At 44.7% G+C, this 24,289-nt stretch overlaps 1 protein-coding gene across 7 annotated transcripts in view; it reads right to left on the reverse strand.

Annotated features, from left to right (window-relative positions):
* The window catches only part of TBC1D1 (TBC1 domain family member 1), a 231,997-nt gene that overhangs the window by 58,699 nt on the left and 149,009 nt on the right, over nucleotides 1–24,289 (reverse strand). For 4 of the 7 annotated variants that reach the window (XM_060111242.1, XM_060111246.1, XM_060111215.1 and 1 more), the window contains 5 exons: nucleotides 22,685–22,771; nucleotides 18,455–18,735; nucleotides 16,486–16,644; nucleotides 15,529–15,648; nucleotides 14,187–14,326 (listed from right to left, as the gene is read on the reverse strand). In XM_060111242.1, coding sequence (XP_059967225.1) covers nucleotides 14,187–14,326; nucleotides 15,529–15,648; nucleotides 16,486–16,644; nucleotides 18,455–18,735; nucleotides 22,685–22,771 — 787 coding nt within the window. The remainder of the gene's footprint in view (nucleotides 1–14,186; nucleotides 14,327–15,528; nucleotides 15,649–16,485; nucleotides 16,645–18,454; nucleotides 18,736–22,684; nucleotides 22,772–24,289) is intronic. The other 3 variants (XM_060111224.1, XM_060111233.1, XM_060111254.1) reach the window with 3 other exon arrangements.

A 24,289-nucleotide genomic window follows, 5' to 3' on the forward strand; every position in this document is an offset into this window, starting at 1 on the left:
AAATGTGCTTCCATTTTAACCTCCATAAGCCTAAACATGTATTGAATGTTTCTTAATGAAAAATAGTTTTTCCTACTATCAAAATATAACTACACTGTAAAACTGAAAAAGAGAAACAGGAAAATACCACCTCTGACTACAACTTATCAAAACTTCTATAGAATATGTTTTCTCTGTATTTTTTTCCAGGTATATGTTATTTTTTACACAGTACAGTCTGAGTAGTTAACAACAGAATACCCATGTTTGGTTAATATTCCAAAATCATATACCCCCGCCTCCAACAGAAACCAAACACCATCTATAAACCAAGCCCTGTGCCAGGTCGCAGAACCATAACAAGACAGTGTCCCTGACTCACGGAGCTGGAAATGGGTTTCGGAAATGGGCTCCCAGCACGTGCAGCGGTCGGGCAAGAGCAAAGCAGACACAGGCGTGTGAGAGGGCCCCAAGGCCAGCTCACACCCACACACGGCTGTGCCCTAGGTCCACAGGAAGCCCAGAGTGGCCAGCCTTTCCTCCTCCAGGGATCTTGACCACCTCTGGCTGCTGAGCTGCGTGACATCTATTTGCTCTAAGAATTCCAAATTCTTGTTACTGGGTAGGTATATCAATTGAGCTTCATTCCCAGCAGAGGAATCTTTAACAGGTCACTCAGCTTCTATCTAAGTACTCTTGGTAATAAGAAATTTACATACATACTTGCCCACACACATTTTCACCTATTTTTGGATAACCACCAACTGTTAAAAAGCTTGTGAGCTCCGGTTACTTTCACTCTCCTGGTTCTGCCTTTGGTGGGTCAGCAATGTACATAACGAGAACACACTGACTTGTGGTGGCCGGAGGCTATGCCCTTTCTTCCCGGCACTGGCCCTGCTCCTCTCCTCCTCACAGCCCAGATAATACCTTGGGTGGGTCCCCACTGCCATGCTGGTACCACGCTTCTCCCATCCCTCCCTGGATGAGCTACCATGACTTGGGCCAATCAGCTCCCCAAAACCTGGCAGTCAGGTACAGGTAATTGGATGCCTCTGGAGCTAAAAGATCACACGGACCCGGTGGCTGGCAGACCCCATACAATGATGAGCAAGCTGGGAAGACTGGTGTGCACGAGGAAGAGGAGACCGGGAAAAAAAAGAAAAAAGAAAAACTACAGGATACAAAAGCGAGGGAGCCAGAGAGACTTCCTGGGTTTCTGACAACGTCCCAGTTCCTGACTCTTGCTCTTATCTTGAATTTTATGAGCCTCCTTCTGATTATGCCTGCTTGAGTCATATTCTGATTCCTGCAACTAAGTGATCATTGACTGACTAAGGAAGGCTTGTGTTCATCTGTCTCCTGAGCATCCTCTGAGCACTGCCTATATGCGGTGGGCATCTGAGGACAGCCAAGAGCAAGAAACAACTTCCTCTCTCAAGAAGCTGGAAACTGGCTGAATAAGCAAGAATAGAACTTAATTAGGGAAAACAAACAGGTTGGTGATACTCGATCAGGTCTGGTTTAATGGAAAGAGAACCACAATTCTAGTTCATTCTACCACTGACCACCTGTTTGACCTTAAGTGGGTCCCTTTCTCTCTCTGAGCTTCAGTTTCTTCATCTGTAAAACAAGGAATGTGGAACAGATAACTTTCAAAGCTCCCAGTTACTTTTAGGATTCCTCGAAAGCAGTGGACCCACCTTGTACATATCCAGTAGCGATCATTTTAGAAGCCCGGTGGGTCACAGAATACCTTGCCTCTGCCCAAAGTCCACCACTTCGGTTAGGTGGGAACACAGCACAAGCGCCACCTGCAATGTGCTGTGCTTGTGATCCTGAGTCGAGTCAGGACGAAGGGGGACCTCAGAGAGCTCACCACCCAGAGCAGCGTGTCCAGGAGAACATGAATGAGGGGAATGGCCCAGAGCTGTGCTCTCCAACACGTAGCCAAACAGCCACACATGGCTCTTGAGCACCCGAAATGAGTCCAGGGCGTGGAACTAAATTTTCACATTTGAGTTTAAACAGCTCTAGGTAGCTAGTGGCTACCATGTTAGACGGTACAGGTCTGAAGGTCAGGACAAAGAACTGCAAGACAAAGCACCAGCGGTCCAACAGGGACAAATGAAAACCCTAAGGAACATCGGGAATGGAGAGGCTGACCACGCCCGAGAAAAAGGAGGAAGAAATGACAGGGAAGTGGGCTGAAAGATAAGGAGTCTGTCAGTGTTAGAGTGTGCTGGGCTGGGTGTAGAGGGGAGGAGCTTTCTGGGCACAGGGAAGCAGCACAGGGGCGGAGAGACACTCTGCCTGGGCAGGGCTGCAGCCCCTGGGCCCCGCCCCACGTCCACTCTCCCCTTCATCCCCACGGCTGGGCGCCCCTCGTACAAGGTGGCCGTGTGCTCAGCCTCCCTACAGCCATGAGTGACCAGGTGACAGAGTTTCGGATGATGAGACACAAGTAATGCTCGTCTAGGGACTTCTTGCAACAGTTTGCTCTCTTGATGTAGAGGGGTCACCCACCCCCCCCCGCCCCCCACTCCTTGTTGCTTCCTCCGTCATTCTGCTCAGAGCTGAAGGGGAAGCTGAAGGTGAAGCAGCCATGTTGTGACCAGGAAGCATCCAAGAGGATGAAACAGAAAAGTAAAAAGGACCCCAGCTCACTGGGAACATCATGGGGCCAGTGAATGACCTTGCCTTATCATCATCCAGACTTCTTGTTATGTGACAAAAACTAATCCCTCTCCGGTTACACCAGTGTGGCAGGATTTCCAGTACATTCAGTCAGACACAATCTCTAAATGATGTCAAAAATCTGGTACCTGGAAGTGAGGGGCTGAAAAAGGTGGAAGGGGCCGCACAGAGGAAATTAGGCAAATGAATGGAAACCCGGTGACTTTGCCATGTGCTGGTAAAACATCTGGTCTAACGGTATGTAGCCTGCTGTACGCTGGGACATAGACCAGGTGTGACTGAGACAGGAGCGTTAAGGACAATGGAAGAAAACTTCCAGGATGTGGCGCACAGATTTCTCTCAGGTAGAATGATGAACTCAAACTACACTAGCCATTTCGCAGAGATAGAAGAAATACCCCTTTGTTAAGGCAGGTATCCCCGCCTATGGCCTCTAATCTAAGCCCCACAATCTAATGAGCCTTGCAGGGCAGAAAAAGTCCACTGTTTTCTATATCCCGCCCCCAACACAAGGCTTGGGGAGACAAGGCTGCTGCTAACAGGAAAAAAGAAAAACCTCGCCTTGGCAACTGGGGAAGATGCTGCCGCAAAAGACAATTCCAAAAACCAAACCACAGAAGTAAGGTTGTAACCTCTCATCACCAGAGCTGTCCTGAATCAAAAGTTCTCAAGCGGGGCTGCCCTGGTGGTGCAGTGATTGAGAATCCACCTGCCAGTTCAGGGGACATGGTTTTGATCCCTGGTCTGGGAAGATCCCACATGCTGCAGAGCAACTAAGCCCGTGCGCCACAACTACTGAGCCTGTGCTCTAGAGCCCGTGTGCCACAACTACTGAGCCCTCGTGTCACAACTACTGAAGCCCACGTGCCTAGAGCCCGTGCTCCGCAACAAGAGAAGCCACCGCAGTGAGAAGCCCGCGCACCGCAACGAAGAGTAGTCCCGCTCACTACAACCAGAGAAAGCCCTCTCACAGCAACAAAGACCCAACACAGCCAAAAATAAATAAATAAAATAAATAAATTTATATAAAAAAAAAAGTTCTCAAGCTAACACACCTGGAGAGGGAGAGGAAATGAAGCACAATACTTAAACTTACTGTGGAAAACCCATTATTCTCTCTGGTATAAAATGCATACTTGGGACTACAAGTTATTTTCAGAACTGTATAAGACCATAATCACATTATTCCTACTTTGGTAAATGATGTTTAAAATCTTGTTAGTACCCATTCTGCAAATATTTTCATTTATATGAAAGTGATAAAACACATTTACTTGGAAAAACATCCATTCAGAAAGCAGTTTAATGTGTCCCTTTGCTTTATCTACGGATTTTACAAAACCACGAGGGCTCTGAGTGTGCCAGCAGCTGTAATTCTGGGGCCGCTTGCTCACATCCGATGCAACGCCCGGCCTTGCCCCTCCAGGAGGCACAGTACATTTTTCATTTAAATGAATGAATTTAACAGAAACCATTCAACTAGGAAGATTCTAATTCTGTTTTTAAAAAATTAGAATTACCAGTAAATAATGCCTCAAACATGTGCTATATTAGGAGTTAACATTTAATTCTAGAACACTTCCAAAGTAAGAATTGTTTTTTCACTCTAACGCAGCTTATCACCACACAAACACTAACTTAAGTGAGTAAACCAGTCAAAACTCCTGATAATTTATTCCTAAAACTGTCAACAGCTCATTACTGTGATTAAGATGCTGGATCTAGAGCAGAACTGACCTTACTGGAAAAGTGACTGTGTGAACTAAGTGCCGTGGGATAACTGTGAATAACTATGGGCACGTTATTCAATACTTCTAGCCTCCTCCCCAAAATAACGGGCACAGTACCAACTGCATGGAGTTGATGTCAGGATTATCAGCTAACTGTGTGAAAGTGCAAACACAAAATGCTCAATACATGATAAGGATAATGACAATGGCTATTATTAATGTTCAGTTAGTTTTACTGCAAAGAAGATAGAATTTGTTGGCTGTTTCATAATCTGCCATAAAATACATTTCTAATTTTCAACCTTTTTTTTTAAACTAACAACCACTCAGGGCTTTTTTGTCTGGAGTTTAAATCAGAATAGGACGTACCCTTCCTTGCCCATCAGCTTAAGAAATTCAGAGGACCTCAAAGTGTGGTCCCCAAATCTGCAGGGTCAGCATCACCTGGGAACTTGTAAGCACTGCACATTCTCAGGCTCCACCAAGAATTCAGAATCGGAAACTTTAGGGATGAAGAACAGCAATCTGTGTTTCCACAAGTTCTCCAGGGGATTCTGGGCACACAGTTTTGAGAACAGCTGAAAGAAATGTAGCCCTGGGCCAGTGCCACTAACCTGCGGCCCTGGGACTATCTCCCCTGCCTCCCAGAATGGGAGAGCTGTGGAAGCCCTGACGGAGGTTCCCCACCCCTTGCCTTCCCAGGAGCTTCTGGGGGAAACACCAAAATCCCCCGCACTCGCCTTCTCAGCCTAGAGGGGAAGAAAGGCAAACACGGCCAGCAGCAGGGAGGCTCACCCACCCCCACTGGCCTAACCATCCGCATGGGCAGAATCACGGGTGGCAACTCAAAGCCCCCCAGAGAACGAGGTTCCACACTCACCCTTAAAACCCTTTCTTAGCACACGACCACACAAAACCATGTAAATGAAAGTTCGCAGCAGCACTATTCAGAAGTGGCCAAGAGGTGGAAACAACCCAAATATCCATCGACTGGTAAATGACTATATTTGAGGTCTATCCATACAATGGAGTATTGATTGACCATAAAAAGGAATGAAGCACGGATACGCGCTACAACACGATGAACCTTGAAAATATTAGGCTAAGCGAAAGCAGCCCCACTCATGGAACCACATATCGCATGATTGCGTTTATATAAAATGTCCAGAATAGGCAAATCTATAGAGACAGAAAGATGATTAGTGGTTGTCTAGGGTTTGGGGGCAGGGGGGTTGGTTTTGGGAAGTGACAGCTATGGGTTTCTTTCTGGGGGACAAAAATATTTTAAAATTAGATTGTGGTTATGGTTCCATAACCGTGTAAATACAGAAAAATACACTGTATACTTTAAACGGGTGAATTGTATAATACGTGAATTTCAGCTCAATAAAGCTGTTTTTTAAAACAAAACACGAGCTTCCTGCCAAGGACTCCTCCTTTGAGTTAATCTACACTCCCCTGGCAGTGCGGTCCAGGCTGTAGGGTAACATCATTCTCAGGGCCATGTATGTGAAGGGTCCATACTTGCAGGGCCCTAAAAGTTGAGTGCCTCCTTAAATTTTGCACTCAGGGTGCCTGCTTGCCTCACCCTAGTCCTGCCCCGATTTTGAGACTGCTTCAAGTTCAGATATGTCTACAGATTCTATCCCCCTGAGAATAGTTTCAAATTACCTACCATTCATTTCTTTGCTTTACAAACTTCAGTGGCTTGCCCCAGCCTCTACAGATTACAGTTCAAGGGTGACAAATCTAGATCTTCGACTTTGGACTCTAATCCTGCAGGCAGGCGCACAGGCTCTGGAGTTAGATGAGCCCTAAGGAGGAATTCCCTGCCAGCCAGGGTGCCGTAAGCAGGATTCACACCCAGGCCTTTGGGCTCCAGAACCTCCAGTGCCCAAGCTCTTGGCCCTCAGCCCCTGCAGCCTTCCTACCAACAGCAGAGGTTAAAATTTCGTCTCTGTATCACCATCAACCCTTGAGCCCAGCCTCTGCACAAAGCGTAAGGACTGACTGTTTAAATGCCAATGGTTAATTAGGAAAGGCTCAATCAACGCTAACTTACAACTGTTACCAGGCACACAAACAGCAAACTGAGGTAGAATCTTGCCATTCACTGTGGCTTCCCCATCTGTAATGACGTGCCAAGAAGCACAATAAGGGAGAAAAAGCTAGTAGCTTCAAACTACTGAAATCCACGAACAATCAATCCCTGGCTTGCAATACTTTATCTTGAACCTGGTCTTTCTTGGCCACAGAAAAGCAAAGTTATATGGAAAATAAGTTAAGAACAATCTTAAAAAGTCACGTATTTGGCAATCAGAGACCATTTTTTTCTTCCTTATTTTGCCCACTCCCTAAAACCTTGTAGAAAAAGAAAGAAAAACATCCTGATTTCAGAAGGTAGCTCTCCCCATTCAATTAAGTTGCAAATGAGCGAGGAAGGTACATACTATAACCAAAAGAAGACCAAAACCAAAAACAAGGGGAAAAAAAGAAAGCACACTTTTCTGGGATTGGAAAAAGAAAGGAGGCCGATCAAGACACAGGGAGCAACACTGCCACCAAGTGGTGACAGTGCCTCAAGTCACCCTCTGACATCTAACTAAACCAGCGGTTTCACTCAGGGTCACAATCAGAATGCTTTGGGTGGGTTTAAAAAGAAAGAAGAGTTCAAGCGCAGGCCCATCCCCACCCTCCTGACACAGTGAGAGGAGAGGGGCAGGTGCAGCCCATATTATAAGTCTCCCCACGTGACGGATACACAGTGAATGCTGAGAACCAGGGATCAAAACAAAGGGTCATACAGATGTCACTGTGATGCTTACAGGTTCCAGTAAAGTCCCACTTGCAGTTATTCTGCTTATACCATCCATTAAAATTTCCCAATGGTATATAAATTTTTGAAAATTTGGCCATGAACAATACAAATAAATCATAGTCACACAGCAGTTTCTACATTTTTCACAATAATATAAAATAGTCATAAAGATTCAGGCTATATTCCTTGGTTTTGCCATTACTATTTACATCTAATATCTAATCCAATCGACTTAACTGTATCATAAATTAGGCATATTGACACAGCTATACTCAACACAAAAACCCTTTGAACTTTAGTTTCAGTGGACTATTTACTTATACAATGGGTTTCAAATCAATAAATCTTATCTATATTAGATGGGTTTTCCTTTTTTAAACAAGACATGTAAAGCCTGAATGCTTCTATTGTTGGCGAAATCGGTAAATGAACAACGTAATCTGAAATGCTTAAGTGAAAGGCATTAGACCAAGACTAAAATTGTTCCTTGGCACAGAGGTAAGTAAAAGAATCTTCCCCCATTCCACAGTTGGGAGTTACCTAAAAAATTATTTCTTAACAACAGAGAATTATTTTTTCTAAGAAACACGATGAAGAAAAACTGTGGAGTATTTCTACTACCAAACATCTAAGTCAGAAGTTGATTTTCAGCATTTTTTGCAGGCCTGACAATTAGGTCTGAGCCTACAGCTAAGAAAACAAACACCTGCACACTCTCTGTGCCCCGCTGCCACCCAGGAGACAAAGCTTCCCTAAAAAATAAAGCGGCAGGAACGAGGCAGAGGCCAGATGTTTGGTTTCACTTGGCACATTGTCAGATTCTTCTTTATCCCTATTGCCATGTGTTTTGTATCACTGCATTTTCCCCACCAGACCAACTCTTTGCTTCTCCAGGCAGCACAAATCCTCTCAAAAACTGTCACTGATGACCCAGATTTATTTGAGGTCTGACACACACGGGTGACGCCTTAGGTTATCTACAACAGCAGAGGGACACACAGGAGTCCTAAGCCTAGGACTAGATGGTCTGGGCTGGATGGACCATAAGTCACTCACTCTAAGCCCTTGCCACTCACAGTGGACCAGTATCATCAGCATCACTGGAGAGCTTTTCAGAAACGGAGACCACCTGGACCCACCCAGACCCACAGCACCAGAATCTGCCTTTACCAAGGTTGCCAGAGGACTCTGAGCACACAGCAGTTTGTGCAGTGCTGCTCTAGACCAGGATCCGGAGAAAAGCCATTTAATCTACAGGTGTGTTCACTCTCCATCTGACGGAGGAGTGTACCTCTACTGCCTTTACCTTCAGAGCAGGTCTGTGGTGGGGATGAACCGTGGGAAGGCTTGAAAATGACAAAGGGCGGTTATCAGGAACAATAACATCTGCCCGCAGCCCGCTCTACAAATGCAGTCTCAAACACACCCGACCTTCAGGGCTCTGCCCTGTGACAGATTTAACCGAACCCCCATAACACCACCCTCTGTCGAGTTTATAGTTCACCAAGTACATACCTTTCACACAGTCTCTCACAAACCTTTCACCCAAAGAACCGGTGACACAAAGGAGAGAGAATGCCTTTCCCTGGGGTTTCTGGGGCACCAGTCATAAGTGGCCACAAACTTAAAGCATCACTGAAGACGCTGCTTTAAACTTAAACCACCATGCAACTCTTAGTATTCTACTTTACAATCTACTTATGTTTGTTTTATCACAAAAATAAACTTGCCTTGCCAAGTCTCCAAGCACAAACTGGTGGTTGCCCTATTGATCACAGAGTTCCCCAGTGATGCAGTGATGCTGACCTACCAGCTGAGAAGCAGACACCCGCCTTTCTCCAAGGGTCACAATGGAAACCACCCTGCTAGACTCTGGTAAACTAACTTCAAGTGGGAATCCCTAGAAGAGGCCAACTGGTCTCTGTTGAGTTAAAACAAACAAACAAACAAACAAAACAGCCTGGGATTTGGGAATGTTTGCGCTTGTTCTCCTAAACATTTCTAAGTAAATTTCTAAATGGAAATTAACTGCCTACCAGTTAGGTCTCCAAAACATGAAATTCAGATTCTTACAGCTCAATTATTTCACAGGAATTGTGCACAGAGAAAGCCACACACCCCTGAGGAAGGGACAAGCTGACTTGGAGACAGTATCTGCACGGTCTAATCTCTCCATTTCTGTCCACACTGCCTGGCTTTGGACTTTCCTCTCTTTCACACTATATCTAATTGGAGTCACACTCCCTACTCACTAACACGTTTCTCTCTAGAATTTAACCCATCTATGAAAACCAGAACCCCCAAATTACAGAAAATTCTATTTCTCCTTCCCTTGTATCCTTACAGCTCTGCGAACACCATGGTTTTTAAATTTCTAGTTTCCTTTATTAGTTTTTTCCAAAGAGGATGAAATGGATGGGACAGTGCAAATATCCCTGTCTCACTTTTTTTACCTTGAAGAAAGGTTAGACCCGTTTCACTGAAGTTTGCAGTGCCAGAATACAAATGCAAAATAGTCACAAAGAGCCACTCTGAGTACCTGGAACATTTTTAAAGTTCCTTAAACTTTTAAAGGAACTGCTAAAGTGTTCCTTACAAGTAGATGTTTAAGTCCCTCATGCCACCGGCTGCAGACACCTGGGCCGCCCATGGGTCCCACCCCTGAGGCAGAGCCGCAAAGAGGCCTAGAGGTGCCTCTAGCAGCACACTCTCTGCCTGGGACAGCCTGGCTGACGCAGGGACCTCTGGGACCCGCAGCTGCCTGAGGATCTGGAGGTCTCACAGCTGGAGGGGAACATGCAGAAAGCATGTTGGTCCAAGTGGTCCCAGACCACAGTGGAAGGTGCTGCTCCCTGCGCCCTAAGGATGGGAAGCAAACAGCGGCAGAGAATGAAGATGTCTGATTTGGGAGGAGAAAATTTAGACAGGTGTTAAGAAATCAACCTCCCTCCCCGGCACACTCCAGTCCCAGTGCTAACATGCAGGGAGGGCTACGATTAACTGAAGGCAAGTCCACGTGTTAAAATGCTCTGAAACGTGTTGCTGCCTGGCTGGCAAGGGGACACAGGAACAGACTGAGAACAAACACCCGGCACAGGGAGGCTCCAGAGGAGGGAGCAGGCCCGCAGGGCCTATGTGCAGTTCACCAGGAACTGCGGGGCACAGACCCATGACCTCTGGTCCTGCCAACTAGCTCTGTGGTTTGGGGAAAGTGACTTCAGCCACTCCAAGCCTCTGCTCCCTCATCTGTGAAACTGGTGTAATAAAAATGTCGACCTTCGGGGCTTCCCTGGTGGCACAGTGGTTGAGAGTCCGCCTGCCGATGCAGGGGACATGGGTTCGTGCCCCGGTCTGGGAATATCCCACATGCCACGGAGCGGCTGGGCCCGTGAGCCATGGCCGCTGAGCCTGCACGTCCGGAGCCTGTGCTCCGCAATGGGAGAGGCCACAACAGTGAGAGGCCCGCGTACCGCAAAAAAAAAAAAAAAAAAAAAAAATGTCGACCTTCTTAAGGTTGACTGGGGATTAAAGGAAATAACTCATGTAAAAGCTCTTGGCAAAAAAAAGGGCATGATAAGTTATTATTATTATACCAATTTAGAGTTGTAAATGCTTTTATTTTCTCTTACCTCTCTCTTTCATATGCAGAGTACCTACCACATAATTTTAAAATTCAGGCAGCATTTCTCAAGTAAGAAAAGAAAGGACATAAGCAGGAAGAAGAGGAAGGAGGAGGGAGTTGAGAAATCACTAAGGACCAAATATTAAGCTTGTAAGAATCTGAGCAACTTACTTGCCTTCCCTTAAAAGTCATATAACCTGTGGACTGGGGAACCTGGTGATAGAGATAATGAATAAGTAAATAACTAGAGTATGTTTCAAAGAGATAAATGCTATGGGAAAAATCAGGATAAGATTAGGAATGTCTGATGGGGTGGGGTGCCACTTGAAATAGAGTGGCCAGTGCAGCTTCAGTGAAAAGGTGATTTTCAGCAATAATCTGAAGCAGGTGAGGGACTTAGTCATGGTTATATCAGTGGAAGAGCATTCCAGGCATGGCCATGGAATGGCATGGCCATGGCTCATACTGGCCGCCAGAGAATCAAAACCCCGGCCGATCAGCATAGCAGCTCCTCCGGGGCTCCAGCGGCAGGATGGCGCGGGCCAGAGGCTCCATGGCAACCCCCCCCCTGCAGAGGGGCCGAGGCCACAGAAGCTTCCAGCAGGAGCACCAGAAGGACTTCCACACGGGGAAGGTGACTTGATACCAGAAACGTGTGCACCACTAATAAGTCTTTCTAATCTTGTGAATTCTTCAATTCTTAAATAAAATGCCAATAAAAACATCACGCTGCCCTATCTCAATCAGTGTGGCAAGAGGCATAATTAATCCTATATCATAGGTGAGAAATTAGACAGCTGGTTCCAGATCACAGCTCCTAAGGGGAAAAGCTGGGATTTGGATGCAGGCACTCCGCTCCTGCTGTCAGAGGAGGTTTCCCTGAATGAGCTCTAAATTCTTTCCCTAAGTTCATCTTCATGACCACCTTAGACCATGATGAAGAGGTCAGCTCTCTGCTTTCCTACAAGCAAGCAGATGATCCTGGGGGGCCTGTCAGGCAGACATTGGGGCACTACTTTTAGTACCATTTCCGGCAGGGGAGATGGACCCACCAAGTCCTGGGTTCCCAGTTCCCTGGAGACCATGCCGCCCGGCCCACAGGGTACTGGACGGACCTGCTCAGCACTCTGACCTCTGGGCAATAACAACTTATTCCATCTCATTCCCTGCAAACTTCTGCCCAGCTGGGTCCGAGGGCCCAGGATTCACCAAAGAACCCTGTCCACAGCAAACATTACCAATAACAATGCAACTTGGAGTTAAATATCCATTTCTTACAATATTCCCAGACTAAACCAATTAAAAAGAGAAGTTTCCTGCTTACGTTTCAAAAAGAGAATTCAGACACAAACTATGGCATTCTTCCCCATTCCCTTTCTACCTCCTGGGGTGACACAAGATCACATTGTCTCACGCAGCCCATGGCGCCATCTCCTTGCCCGTTTTATCTTGGGGGGTCTCCAGAGAATCGAGCATTTGACAGCACCAACTAATCTTCTGACTCAGGTCCCCCAGACGCTGACCAGGAGATACCAGTGCGGGTCCCGTCTAAAAACTCACCGTACTTCCAGGAAGTATGGGAAAAGAGTGGCACCAGGGTGGGGCCTGTAGGCACCAGCCATTTCCTCAGAGGCCAGAGCTCCAACAGGGAGCTGTGCATTTTACGAGCCTGCTGTTTTCTACAGCCACTACCGCAGCAACCCCTTTGGCTTAGAATTTTACAAGTTCAAAAAGGAGGGAACTAGGTTACACAATCTGGCTGTTGGACATTAGTAGGCAATCTACAACATGAAAATGAAATCTTTAAAACAAAAGTGTCTAAAATGATACAAACTGAAATAACTCAATTTACTAAAAAAAAATCTTTTAATCACACTGAATGAATAAATCCAGCGCTCCTTTACGTTGCTCCTGCTAGGGAACATCGGTACAGGAAGCTAAACACACCACTGCTCCAAACGCAATAACGGTAACAAAAGTGTTACCACTTGACATGTGATATGTCTTTAGGTTTTCAAAGCACTTTCACATTTATCATTTAATGTATTTCCATGAGATGTGAAGAGCCAACACTACTGTAACCATTTTATAACCAAAGGAACTAAGTACAAATGAAGTTCTATGATTTGTATCACAAAGCGAGCTGAGCCCAAACCAGACTCTTGTTTAATTTGGCAGAGGACTCATTATCCGAATCAAATATTAAGAACTCTGGGGGAGAGAGGCGGGGAGGGAGAGAGAAGAAACAACAATGGGGGGAGGGGAGCAAGAAGGGAGGGTTCCTCCAACAGCACCTCCTCCCCCAAGACAGCTGCACGGAACCTAGTCTGAACACTCTTGGGTTAGCCTTGGCTGCTTCCTAAGAGACATGAAGAAGTGTGTCGAGGGACAAGAGTGAGTCTCCACTACATGCAGTCTTGCAATCTGAGGAATTCAAGTAATCTTTGGAGGTCTGTTTTGCTGTGCTTTTATAAGGAAAAAATGTTTTCTGATTAAGGAACACTAAGGAAAATAAATATCTACTGTTGAAAGTTTATATCACTGGGCAGAGAAAAATCTTAATTTTACTCAGAGGAACTGCATTTAAACTCCTCTTTTACATTATAACTCAACATACAAAGGCCTGAAGATAAACTTTAGCATGTCCTATACAGGCATGCCTTGTTTTATTGTGCTTATTAGCTCTATTGGACTTCACAGACACTGCATTTTTTAGAAACAATGTCTGTGGCAACCCTGAATTGTCAGATGATGGTTAGCATTTTTTAGCAATCAAGGTTTTTTTAGGTAAGGTATGTATGTCTCTTTTAGACATAATGTTATTGCACACTTAAAAGACTACATTATAGTGTCTAGACTATAGGGTAAACGTAACTTTATGTGCACTGGGAAATGACAAAATTTGTGTGATTCGCCTTATTGCAATATTCTTCTTATTGTGCTGGTCTGGAACCCTAACCCATAATATCTCTGAGGTCTGCCTGTATTTCTTTAGGGGACACAAGAAGGATGAGAGAGAGTCCTCCTGTGACACCAGACTGAGTGACAGCAACTGACAAGGCACAGATCATCACAGGTGTGACCAGTGGGATAGAGGTACCTCTAAAACCACACCATGCTGAGGTAGGGTGGAAACCTACACTTCAGTTGCAGAGAGGGAAAACAGATCCGCTGGAAACACTGACAGGCATTGCCATTTGAGCTTCTCAACCAGGGAACTTTAAAATCAGGGGATGATCTTGACTTGAGATCTCACTTCACCTCTTCTTCCACCAAATGTGCTTTTGCTACAGATGAACCTCGAGCCAGGATCTAGCTTTACGTCGGGGGTGGGCCTTACCTTCGTGTCTGCCGGGAGAATCACAGGCTTTCTGCGGGGTGGCCACTCGAAGGAAGATCTGCTGCCTCCACGAGTGTCTCCGTGTCTTTACGGGGGTCCCGCTGGCGTCGCCAAGATGGCTGGCTTTGGACTCAAAGTCCCTAAAATTACAAGACAATTGATTTATGACTGGTGAGGAGATATAAGCAGATATTTTAGCTTGACTTTTTGTTGTTTTTTAAACAGAGCACTAAATTATAAATTATCTTTGTACCAGCAAACATAACTAGATAATCACAGGCGTCAAATCAAACTCGCAGTGGGGCAACACTCCCACAGGACTGCTTTCTGACAGGGTGCTTTTAATGCAAAGAGTCAGGTTACATGTCCTTAATTTATTTTTATGGTAAAAGATATTAAGAACTACACTCCATGGATCTTGTCTTCCAATTGGGCCTCTCTTGGTGCCACTTCAGAAAAGAGAGGCGGCCTAAAGGGGGCGCTGTCACCCGGGCTACAATCTCCTCTAGTCTGGGTGAGGGGAGATTTTCTTAGCATAGGCCTGTGTCTCCAAGGATCATCACACACACACAAAAGAAAAACGTTAAATTACACAGAACCAGCAAGGGCAATAATTATGCAGTCACGTGCTAATAATGACTGTTTTAACATCTGTATGTTTTAAACTGCAAAATAGAGTATAGTTTTCAATATACATAAACACAATCACTAATTTCCTTTCTATTCACAGGACAACTTGGGGAACCCCTTGTAACTTACACCTGAATATATACCAACAACTGAACAATCATCTGAACTTAGAGATCAAACATGCTGACTGACTTACTGGCAGCCATATTTGCTCATTATCCAAAAATACTTCTAGCACTTAGAGACAACGGTTAAGACTTTCTTTAATTTGCTGAAAATAACAATATATTAATAAACTAATCCTAGTCAAAACTGGATAACAGGTTGACTCCACATTTTTTTAAATCACATCATCAGTAAGAAAAAATTATAAGAAAGAAGATACAATAGATCTAGCGAAAATGATTTTTTTTTTTTTTGCGGTACGCGGGCCTCTCACTGTTGTGACCTCTCCCGTTGCGGAGCACAGGCTCCGGACGTGCAGGCTCAGCGGCCATGGCTCACAGGCCCAGCCGCTCCGCGGCATATGGGATCTTCCCGGCCCGGGGCACGAACCCGTGTCCCTTGCATCAGCAGGCGGACTCTCAACCACTGCACCACCAGGGAAGCCCGAAAATGATTTTTTAAATGGCAAAAGTACAGATGAAAAATCCCTCTATGTCTAACAATCAACATTTCTACCCAGACTTGATATATCTAAATTAAACTCTACCTTTTTGTGTTCATAAAGTCAGAGGTGTTATTTTCATCTACAGGAGCCAGAAATTTTAGAAAATTTGGCACAGAGGAAGAAGAATGAAGTTTTTTCCGCAGGGCATTACGGTAGGAGATGCTGAGAGTGTGGTTGAAAAAAAGAGTTTAGGATAAAGAAACACAAACACACAAAGTATAAAACATAACCTTCAAAACAGAAGAAACATTTTATAGTTCTAAGGCTAAGAAAATTAAAGCGGGTAAGAAATCAAAAATAGTTTACAAATGAGATTTAACGTTCATTTTCAGTCAATAAAATTCTATTATTTTAAATGAATGGAATCAATGAACTAATTAACAAACATCAGTCCAGTTACACAAGATGAATAAATTCTAAAGATGTGCTGTGCAACACTGTGCCTACAGTTACAACACTCCACCCATAGTTAGTAATACCGTGAACGTGCAAAAAATGTGTTAAGACGGGTAGATCTCATGTTAAGTGTTCTGACCAAAATAAAAACAAAACCACAACAATAAAAAATTCAGTCCATCATCCAAAATGACTCCTTCCTTCCAAAGTAGAAAAATAATTTTCCGAAATTAATGAGGAAGTTTCTGATATGGCACAAATCGCAATGTATATGATCAAGCACATTGCTGTTAACGTGTGTGTGTGTGTGTGTGTGTGTGTGTGTGTACACTAGGGCAGGGGAATGTGAAAATAAGTATATAAAAAATAATTTGCCATCAAGACTGTTTTCATAATAATTTTGAGGGAATTAATCAACAGTAAAATTAAGTAGATTCAAATGATAGACTGAAAATAGGAAAACCAAAACCAGACAAGCACGCGCACACACACACACACACAAGCGGTGGCCCCGGGGTCCTTGTGTGGACACTCAGCACACTCTCTCTGCGTGAGCATCCCGGGAAGACGAACAACACTGAACTTGCCATGCGGGTGGCTCACCTCTTTGGCACAGCATTGCCACTCTGTTCTCCACTTGGGTTATGTTTGAGGTACTTAAAGAAATTGGGCGAGGAGGCGGAGGGGGTAAGACGAGGTGGAGGAGCAGCTGAGGACTGACCTGAGCCACCTTTAGACTCGCCGACAGGTGGACGATTCCCACTAAATAGCAATTAGAGAGAAAGCATGGGAGTTAGAGTAAAAGGCGGGGACGGAACCGCGCAGGAAACGCAGAAGACACACGGAGGAAACAGCAACTGTCACAGTTAGAGGGTGCTCTCCTCTTCTGCGCCCCAATTCCTGCTGGCAAAGGCAGCTCTCAGTCAAGAGGGCACCGTGCAAGGTCCCTCTTGATCACTTCCCACATGCCTATGTGCGCAAGAGACCCGTTTCCTCTACGCCTTTTTTAGGATCTGACGGGGGGAAAATTTTTTTTTTAATTAAAACAAAAGCAAAGGAAAGCAAAACAAAATCCAGAGTTTTAGAAATACATCTCTCGTCAAAATGAACAATAACCTGCCTTGAATATTCAAGTCTCATTTCCTGTGCATAAGTGAGCAGAGAGTTCATGAGGGGGGAGCAAAGCAAAAGAGGCATGCTGGGGGACGGGGGAGGAGGGGGGACAGTACCGCGCCCCCTCATCACCCACGCCCCGCAGGACCCTTTAGGAAGCTGCATTCTTAGGGGAGAAGGGAAATGGACTGTCAGGTACTTCTCATTTCCTGCCACCTCTGGCTTGTGTGAAACAGTGGGCTTATTAGCAAGAGGACTAGAAATCTCCAGACAGGAAAAGTTCCATTCTCACTGAAGTGCCAGAAAAAGAGGGGTGGGAGCCAGTGGAGAGGCAGAATAAAAGGAGAGTGCGCGGAGGCTTTTAAGAAACATGACAAGAACCCACAAAGCCTCAAACAAACTATGCTTGTCTCCAAAACATCACAGAATTGAATATTAGCTTCTGAAGCATGTCCTGCTTTGGGATCACAATTATCCAGCCAAATTCCAAAGAACCATCATACCTATTTTCAACGGCGTACAGAAAACAGAGCTGAGCGGCTCTACTAGCTCGTCTGAGATTGCTAGCACGCGTCACTGCTTCACCAGCAACACCTCCAACACCCACCCCCGTCTGGATTCTCCCTCGTCTGTGCAGGGCCTGCACTGAGACACATGTCCTGGCTTCTGTTGTCACCAAAATCAGGCAGCAGCTGCACACAGGTGTGGCCTACTTCAGCCTTCTAAGGTGAGGAGTTTTAAAATATTTTAAAAATGATTTTTAAACATAGCTCTGTGTCCATTCATGGTCTCTGACACTCGGAGTCAAATTAGTTGCCAAGGGACCCCAGAAGGAAGCGGGAGAACTTCTACTACTGTACTGCTTACCCAGCTCTATAGCCAGGAAATCCCAACTGCTCACTAGAGCCCAATTATTAAAATTAGTAAATCTTGTTCGAAGAATCCAGAACTCCCACATTGGAGGAGATTTTAGAGACCACCTATTGTGTCATACAGTGAAGTGAAGCAACTTTGCCCGGGTCACGGCCGGCTTGGGCCAGAGCTAGGACAGAGGCCCCGGCGTCACTGCACCTCTAGCCAGGGCCTCCAAATGAGCAGACTCACCTGACCGCTCACTCACTACTTCTCTCCAGGCCAGCGGCAGAGTTCACGGTCAGGGCTGCCTCTCACTGTGGGAGGGACCATTCTGCATCTTAGGGGCCATTTCTGCTCATCTTACCTGCTTCCTCACCGTACGTGCACTTGAACAGGTAACAAGTATCTCTTACAACTACATATTTCCCAAGGGAGGAAGACGGGAGGAACACTGCTTCAAGTTTTACCTTTTTAAGCCAAGAGTGAAACCTGACTCAGGTTTCTCTTTTCACCCAACAGACATGCCTGGGATGCACATACCTGGTTAGTAACAGATATGCCCCAGCCATTTATACAACAAATCTACATTTTCAACAAATCTTACTTTCGTTCATGAGGCGTCTCTGTGCTCACTGAGTGATACCTCACAAGTTTCCTTTGCGAGAGCCCTGGAGACCCCTGTGCCTGCTGCAGAGGCTGCTGGCATTCCACGGGGACGTGACTCAGAGTGTTGGCGCGCCTCCTGAAGCCCTGCTGGGGTGACAGCAGGGCTGGCTCTTCCGCGGCGTGGCTCTCTGAGTCACTGGACAGGTCATCCGAGGAGCCCAGGAGTCTGAAGGAGCTCTCAGAGATGGGCAAGGCCTCCTTTTCACACACAGACGGCTCCTGGCAGCAGACAGACAGCAGATCAGACACGTGGCAAGGCACTTGTGGGATTTACACATCTCTTAATTCCAGCGGCAGGAAAACATTTCAAAATCTAGGCACATCTTCTGATCACAGTGCCATCTAGAGGCCACCAAAAGTATAAGGCGATAAAGGCCCACTGAATGCCTGCTCCTTGGAGACAAAACGTTAGTGCGCAGGACAAATGGGGAAACTGTCCAAGTGCAAGTGTGAAGGACGTAAATTATAACAAGTAACTGCCCTAAGCAAAGCTGAAATAGTTCTCTTTCTAGAAAAGAGAGCTCTTTACTACTGCCTATAACAAGTAGAGCGAGTGCCGCGTTAACTTGTCTGCACAGTTTAAACAAATCAAGTTCTTTATCTTGGCCAAGTGTGTTCATACGTGTGATACCCACATTTTATGGCTCTCTCTGAATCTGATCTAATGTTTGGATTTAACTTGGTAATCTTGAGTGCTATAAATTACATCCTATATTATTCTTATATATGGAAAATCTCTCTAGGCACTTATTGACAAAATTCAGGGCAAATCACTTAACTTCTTTCTGCACCTCAATTTCCTCATCTGTAAAAGGGTATAGTGAAAATTTATCTCACCAGGTTTCAGAATTAAGCAAGATAATACAACTAAAAGGACTTGTCTGCTGTTAAATGTTATATAAATATAAGTTATTGTCTTATTAGGCACTCAGTGAATTTCCTGAGTGGGTACTCAAACATTTGTTGAGAATCATGACAATATTTTAATATTGTAGGCTCTCAAGATGCATACTTTTTCAAAGGAATGAACTACCACTACTCATGCTTAGCACTGCATGCCCAGGATGTGGTAAGGGCCAATGTATTTTTCTCAAATCAAAAAATATAAAATAATTGATGTGTAAAAAATTGATGACTAATAAGAACCTGCTGTATTAAATATATATATATAGAAATATAATAAGAAGAAGTGTACCAGCTTGTCCCTGCTGAAATTACTAGAAGGGATGAATAAATCAACATGAAAAGAGCAAAAAGGAATGAATGCATCTAATAACGGTGGACTGGAAAATCTAAATTCCACCTGTTCATTTGACCTGCAGTTGAGTGTCTCTTAGATGATAGGTTTTAAGGATTTTAATTTTAAAAAATTAAATTTATGTTTATTGAGGAGAAAGGTTATATACACTTAATTTTGTAGGAATTAGATTTAAAAAGCTTAATTCCCAACACATTATGAAATGTTAAACAGTAACTTAAATTTTTCATTCTTCAGGACTCTACAGTTACCAAGATTCTTTTAATTTAAGGATTTAAAAATGTGTTTAAGACAATTCATCAAGCAATCTCCATCACGCAAACCTATTTATCTCAACTCTCATTAACGTCTTTCCAAATTATGTGGAAGAGCTAACCCTTAGCTTCATCTAACACCTGAAAGGGCCACTGGATGTTCAGCTTCTTTGCCTCCAGACGATCAATTTATTGGTAGAGATCCAGTTACATAAAAGCACACTTTTACAACAGTTTCTCAACGTCAGGATGAAAAAACGATGTAAAGAAGTGCATATAGGGCTTCCCCGGTGGCGCAGTGGTTGAGAGTCCGCCTACCGATGCAGGAGACACGGGTTCGTGCCCCGGTCCGGGAGGATCCCACATGCCATGGAGCGGCTAGGCTCGTGAGCCACGGCCGCTGAGCCTGCGCGTCCGGAGCCTTTGCTCCGCAACGGGAGAGGCCACAACAGTGAGAGGCCCACGTACCACAAAAAAAAAAAAAAAAAAAAGTGCATATAGTCACACACACAATACACACAAATAGGTTCTGAAAAGCTGCATTTCCCTTAGAATTACCCTAGAAATTCAAACCATGTATATATTCCTAGATCTGTGATTTGAAGAAGAATAAAAAAACAAGCAATAAGACTTACTGGAAAAGTCACTTGAGTGACATGAATTTCTTCACAACACCTTTATTGGAACTAATCTGGAACGCTCTCTTCCCTGTCCACTTCCACAGATGCAATTCCTATACTTCCTCCAAGATTTATCAAAAGCACTACTGCTCCCCTCTCCAAGCTTTCTCTGGTTCCACTTACCAAAAATAGCTCCCCTTCCTCTTGCTCCTGTGACAGCTAAGCTACCATGGCTCTTTTTTTTTTTTTGCAGTATGCGGGCCTCTCACTGTTGTGGCCTCCCCCGTTGCGGAGCACAGGCTCCGGACGCGTAGGCTCCGGACGCGCAGGCTCAGCGGCCACGGCCCACGGGCCCAGCCGCTCCGCGGCATATGGGATCCTCCCAGACCGGGGCACGAACCCGTATCCCCTGCATCGGCAGGCGGACTCTCAACCACTTGCGCCACCAGGGAGGCCCAACCATGGCTCTTATTTGAACTCAGGCTCACAGCTACTCTACTCGATGCTGGTATATCTGTCGCCTCTCCTACCAGATGAGTTCCTTCCTGCAGGGTAGAAGCTCTGTCTTTTTCATCTGTATCCAGCAGATAAAAAAAAAAAAACCCAAAACATTTCCAAACTTCAAATGAATTGTGGGTAGAATCAGTATGGAGGAGATGGAGGGCAGATGACCCTACATTCCACTAGATTCTAACTTAGAAAATCATTTTCAGGGCATTCCCTGGTGGTCCAGTGGTTAGGACTCCACACTTCCACTGCCTAGGGCGTGGGTTCAATCCCTGGTCAGGGAACTAAGATCCCGCAAGCCACACAGCACGGACTCCCCCCTCCAACAACAAAAAAAATCATATTCAGAAGACTGGGGTCTAGGGACTTGCTCCCTTAAGTGGGTCCACAGACCAGCAGCATCAACATCACCTTGGAGCTTGTCAGAAATTGGCCATTTCAGGTATCACCCCAGGCCTACTGAATCAGAATCTGCATTTTAACCAGATCCCATTAAAGATGCACCTTAGAAATTGAGAAAGCACTCAACTGAGGCAGTGTTTCTCAAACTATAGGCTGTAACACATTGGTAGGCAGTGATATCAATTCTGTGGTCTGCCACAACTTTTTAAAGCAATAGCAAATACCAGTATGTATCACGTTTACAGTAAGTATCATTTTGTGAAATCTTATTTTCATTTTATCTGTGAGCATGTAGGTATGTGTGTTTCTGAACTAGTTTGCAGTGTTAAATGTGTAAATTACTGTTGGTTATGGTCTGAAAACTTTGAAAGCCACATGCCCAGGAGGAAGCGCAGAAGAACTTTGATTCCTGTGGTAAGGAGCTGGCCTCCACAACAACTCCCCCTCTTTCCATCCCAGGGCACTCTGACATCCCCAGCACAAAACCCGAAATCCACTTTTCTGGTGGTTAAAAAGTTGAACTAACTAGGTTTAAGTACGCTTATATGCTTAGAAAGCAAGAAATTAAAACAAGGACACAGAGACAGGTCTGCTACCAAAGAGAACTGCTGGCTTGCTCACTATCACAAAGCTGTGCTTGGTGGCAGACGCGAGGGGTAAGGCTTATTTATAAAAATAGTGATGTTTCATTATAATCTAAAGTCAGGCAGAGGACAGAGTAAGTTTCAGGAATTTAAGTTGCATACTTCTCATAATTCGTAAACCCACGTTTGAGGTTTTCCCAATTTAAATTATTTTTAATATATCATTTAGATTTCATTGGAAAACCTACTAAAGAAAGAAATCCATTGATCACTTGTGATTAATTAGATCTCAGTGGCCTGAAATCGTGCTTTTACCTCTTTGCTTATGGAATAGCCCTCTGTTTTGGTATGTACAACTTTCTGGCTAGAGTAGAACTGCACAACCAGCCCTGCACCTGCATTATGAAGTCCGGAAGCACCAAATTTTTCATGATTGGAGCTATGAGGCTTCTTTTGTTTCTTTTGATAGGCCCGGTATATCAGAGATGAGCAAGACCCATTTGCTGGTTTCTTCAGGGTGTCATATAAAAAAAATGTGCTTACTTTGCTGGTGTTACTTAATGTGCTAGACATGGAGCTGTCCAGATCCAGACTGGCGGAGTGCTCCTGGAGGCCTCTGGCTTTATTACCCTATGGAAAGAAAAGCAGTCGAATTATGACCCCTGAGGCTTTTGCAAAGGCATCTGCTAGAAGCAACCTGGTCTATTTAAATAAGTTCAGGAAAAATGCATCTACTGGGAAACCCTGCTGAGCACATATGTGCATGAAAACAATCAATATTTCTGTCTTTTTTTTTTTTTTTTAACCAAACTAAATGTTCCAAAGCACCTTGTGGGTTAGTCATTTGGCAGGGATGATGGGCAGAAGAGAGAAAGTGTCTAGAAGAAAAGCAAGCACTGAAGTGCACACACTCAACAACAGAGTCCCCCCTCTGAGTCACACGGTGTCATGACCTGCCAGCCTGACACATAAACCACAATCTCTCGGTCTGGGTGTTCTCAAAGACAGCCCCACCCCAATTCTGGTTTTGTAAATGAACTGCTTTTAATTATCTATAAGGCTGCTGTGAAATTCTCAGAAACAGCTTCATACAAAATAAAATTTATAACAAAAAATAATGTTTCAAATGGAGTGGTTCATGAAATAAAAGATAACTATAAGAAGATACTGCAAGCTCCAAAAAGGTGTGAAACTTTGAGAGAAAACAGAACTTTCATTTCTTAGAAGTGCCATCAAGATATTTACACTCACGCTGGGGTTGGCATGGCGGGGGGAGCAGGTGTGGTAGTAATTTCTTAAAGAACTCCCAGATTGGTACATACGTATACTCTGTTCTTCCTATAGAGCTGCAGGCCACAAACTTTTTCCATAAAGGACCAGATAATAAATCTCTTATGCTTTGTGGACCATATGGTATCCGTGGCAAGTACTCAACTCTGCAGAAAAGCAGCCTTAGACAATAGGTGAATGAATTGATGTGGCTGTGTTTCAATAAAACTCTATTTACAAAAACAGGAGGTGAATGGTATTTGACCCAAGGGCCACAGTTTGCGGATCCTGCTATAAACAGTTTCAGACACATAACAAAAGCAGCTAACGATAACAATTTTTTTATGATGTAATCAGAATTTTTATTTATTTATTTATGTATTTTATTTTCGGCTGCGTTGGGTCTTCGTTGCTGCACACGGGCTTTCTCTAGTTGCCGCGAGCGGGGGCTACTCTTCGTTGTGGTGCTCAGGTTTCTCATTGCAGTGGCTTCTCTCGCTGCAGAGCACAGGCTCTAGGTGCGCAGGCTTCAGGAGTTGTGGCTCACAGGCTCTAGAGCGCAGGCTCAGTAGTTGTGGCACACCAGCTTAGTTGCTCCCCGGCATGTGGGATCTTCCCGGACTAGGGCTTGAACCCATGTCCCCTGCACTGGCAGGCAGATTCTTAACCACTGCGCCACCAGGGAAGTCCCACGATAACAGTTTTTAAACTGTACCTAGTGACACTAGGGAGAATGGAACCCACACCTTGGTGTATCTAATCCATGCTCTTTACAGGGACTGGCCAACAAATAACATTCTTTTGGGAGACAAAAATTCCATTGAACACAAAAGAGTAGAGAACATTTTTTAACCCGGACCAAGTTAAAAACTGAATTTT

Source organism: Mesoplodon densirostris, chromosome 1 (genome assembly GCF_025265405.1).
Source record: "Mesoplodon densirostris isolate mMesDen1 chromosome 1, mMesDen1 primary haplotype, whole genome shotgun sequence".
Taxonomy (NCBI): Eukaryota; Metazoa; Chordata; class Mammalia; order Artiodactyla; family Ziphiidae; genus Mesoplodon; species Mesoplodon densirostris.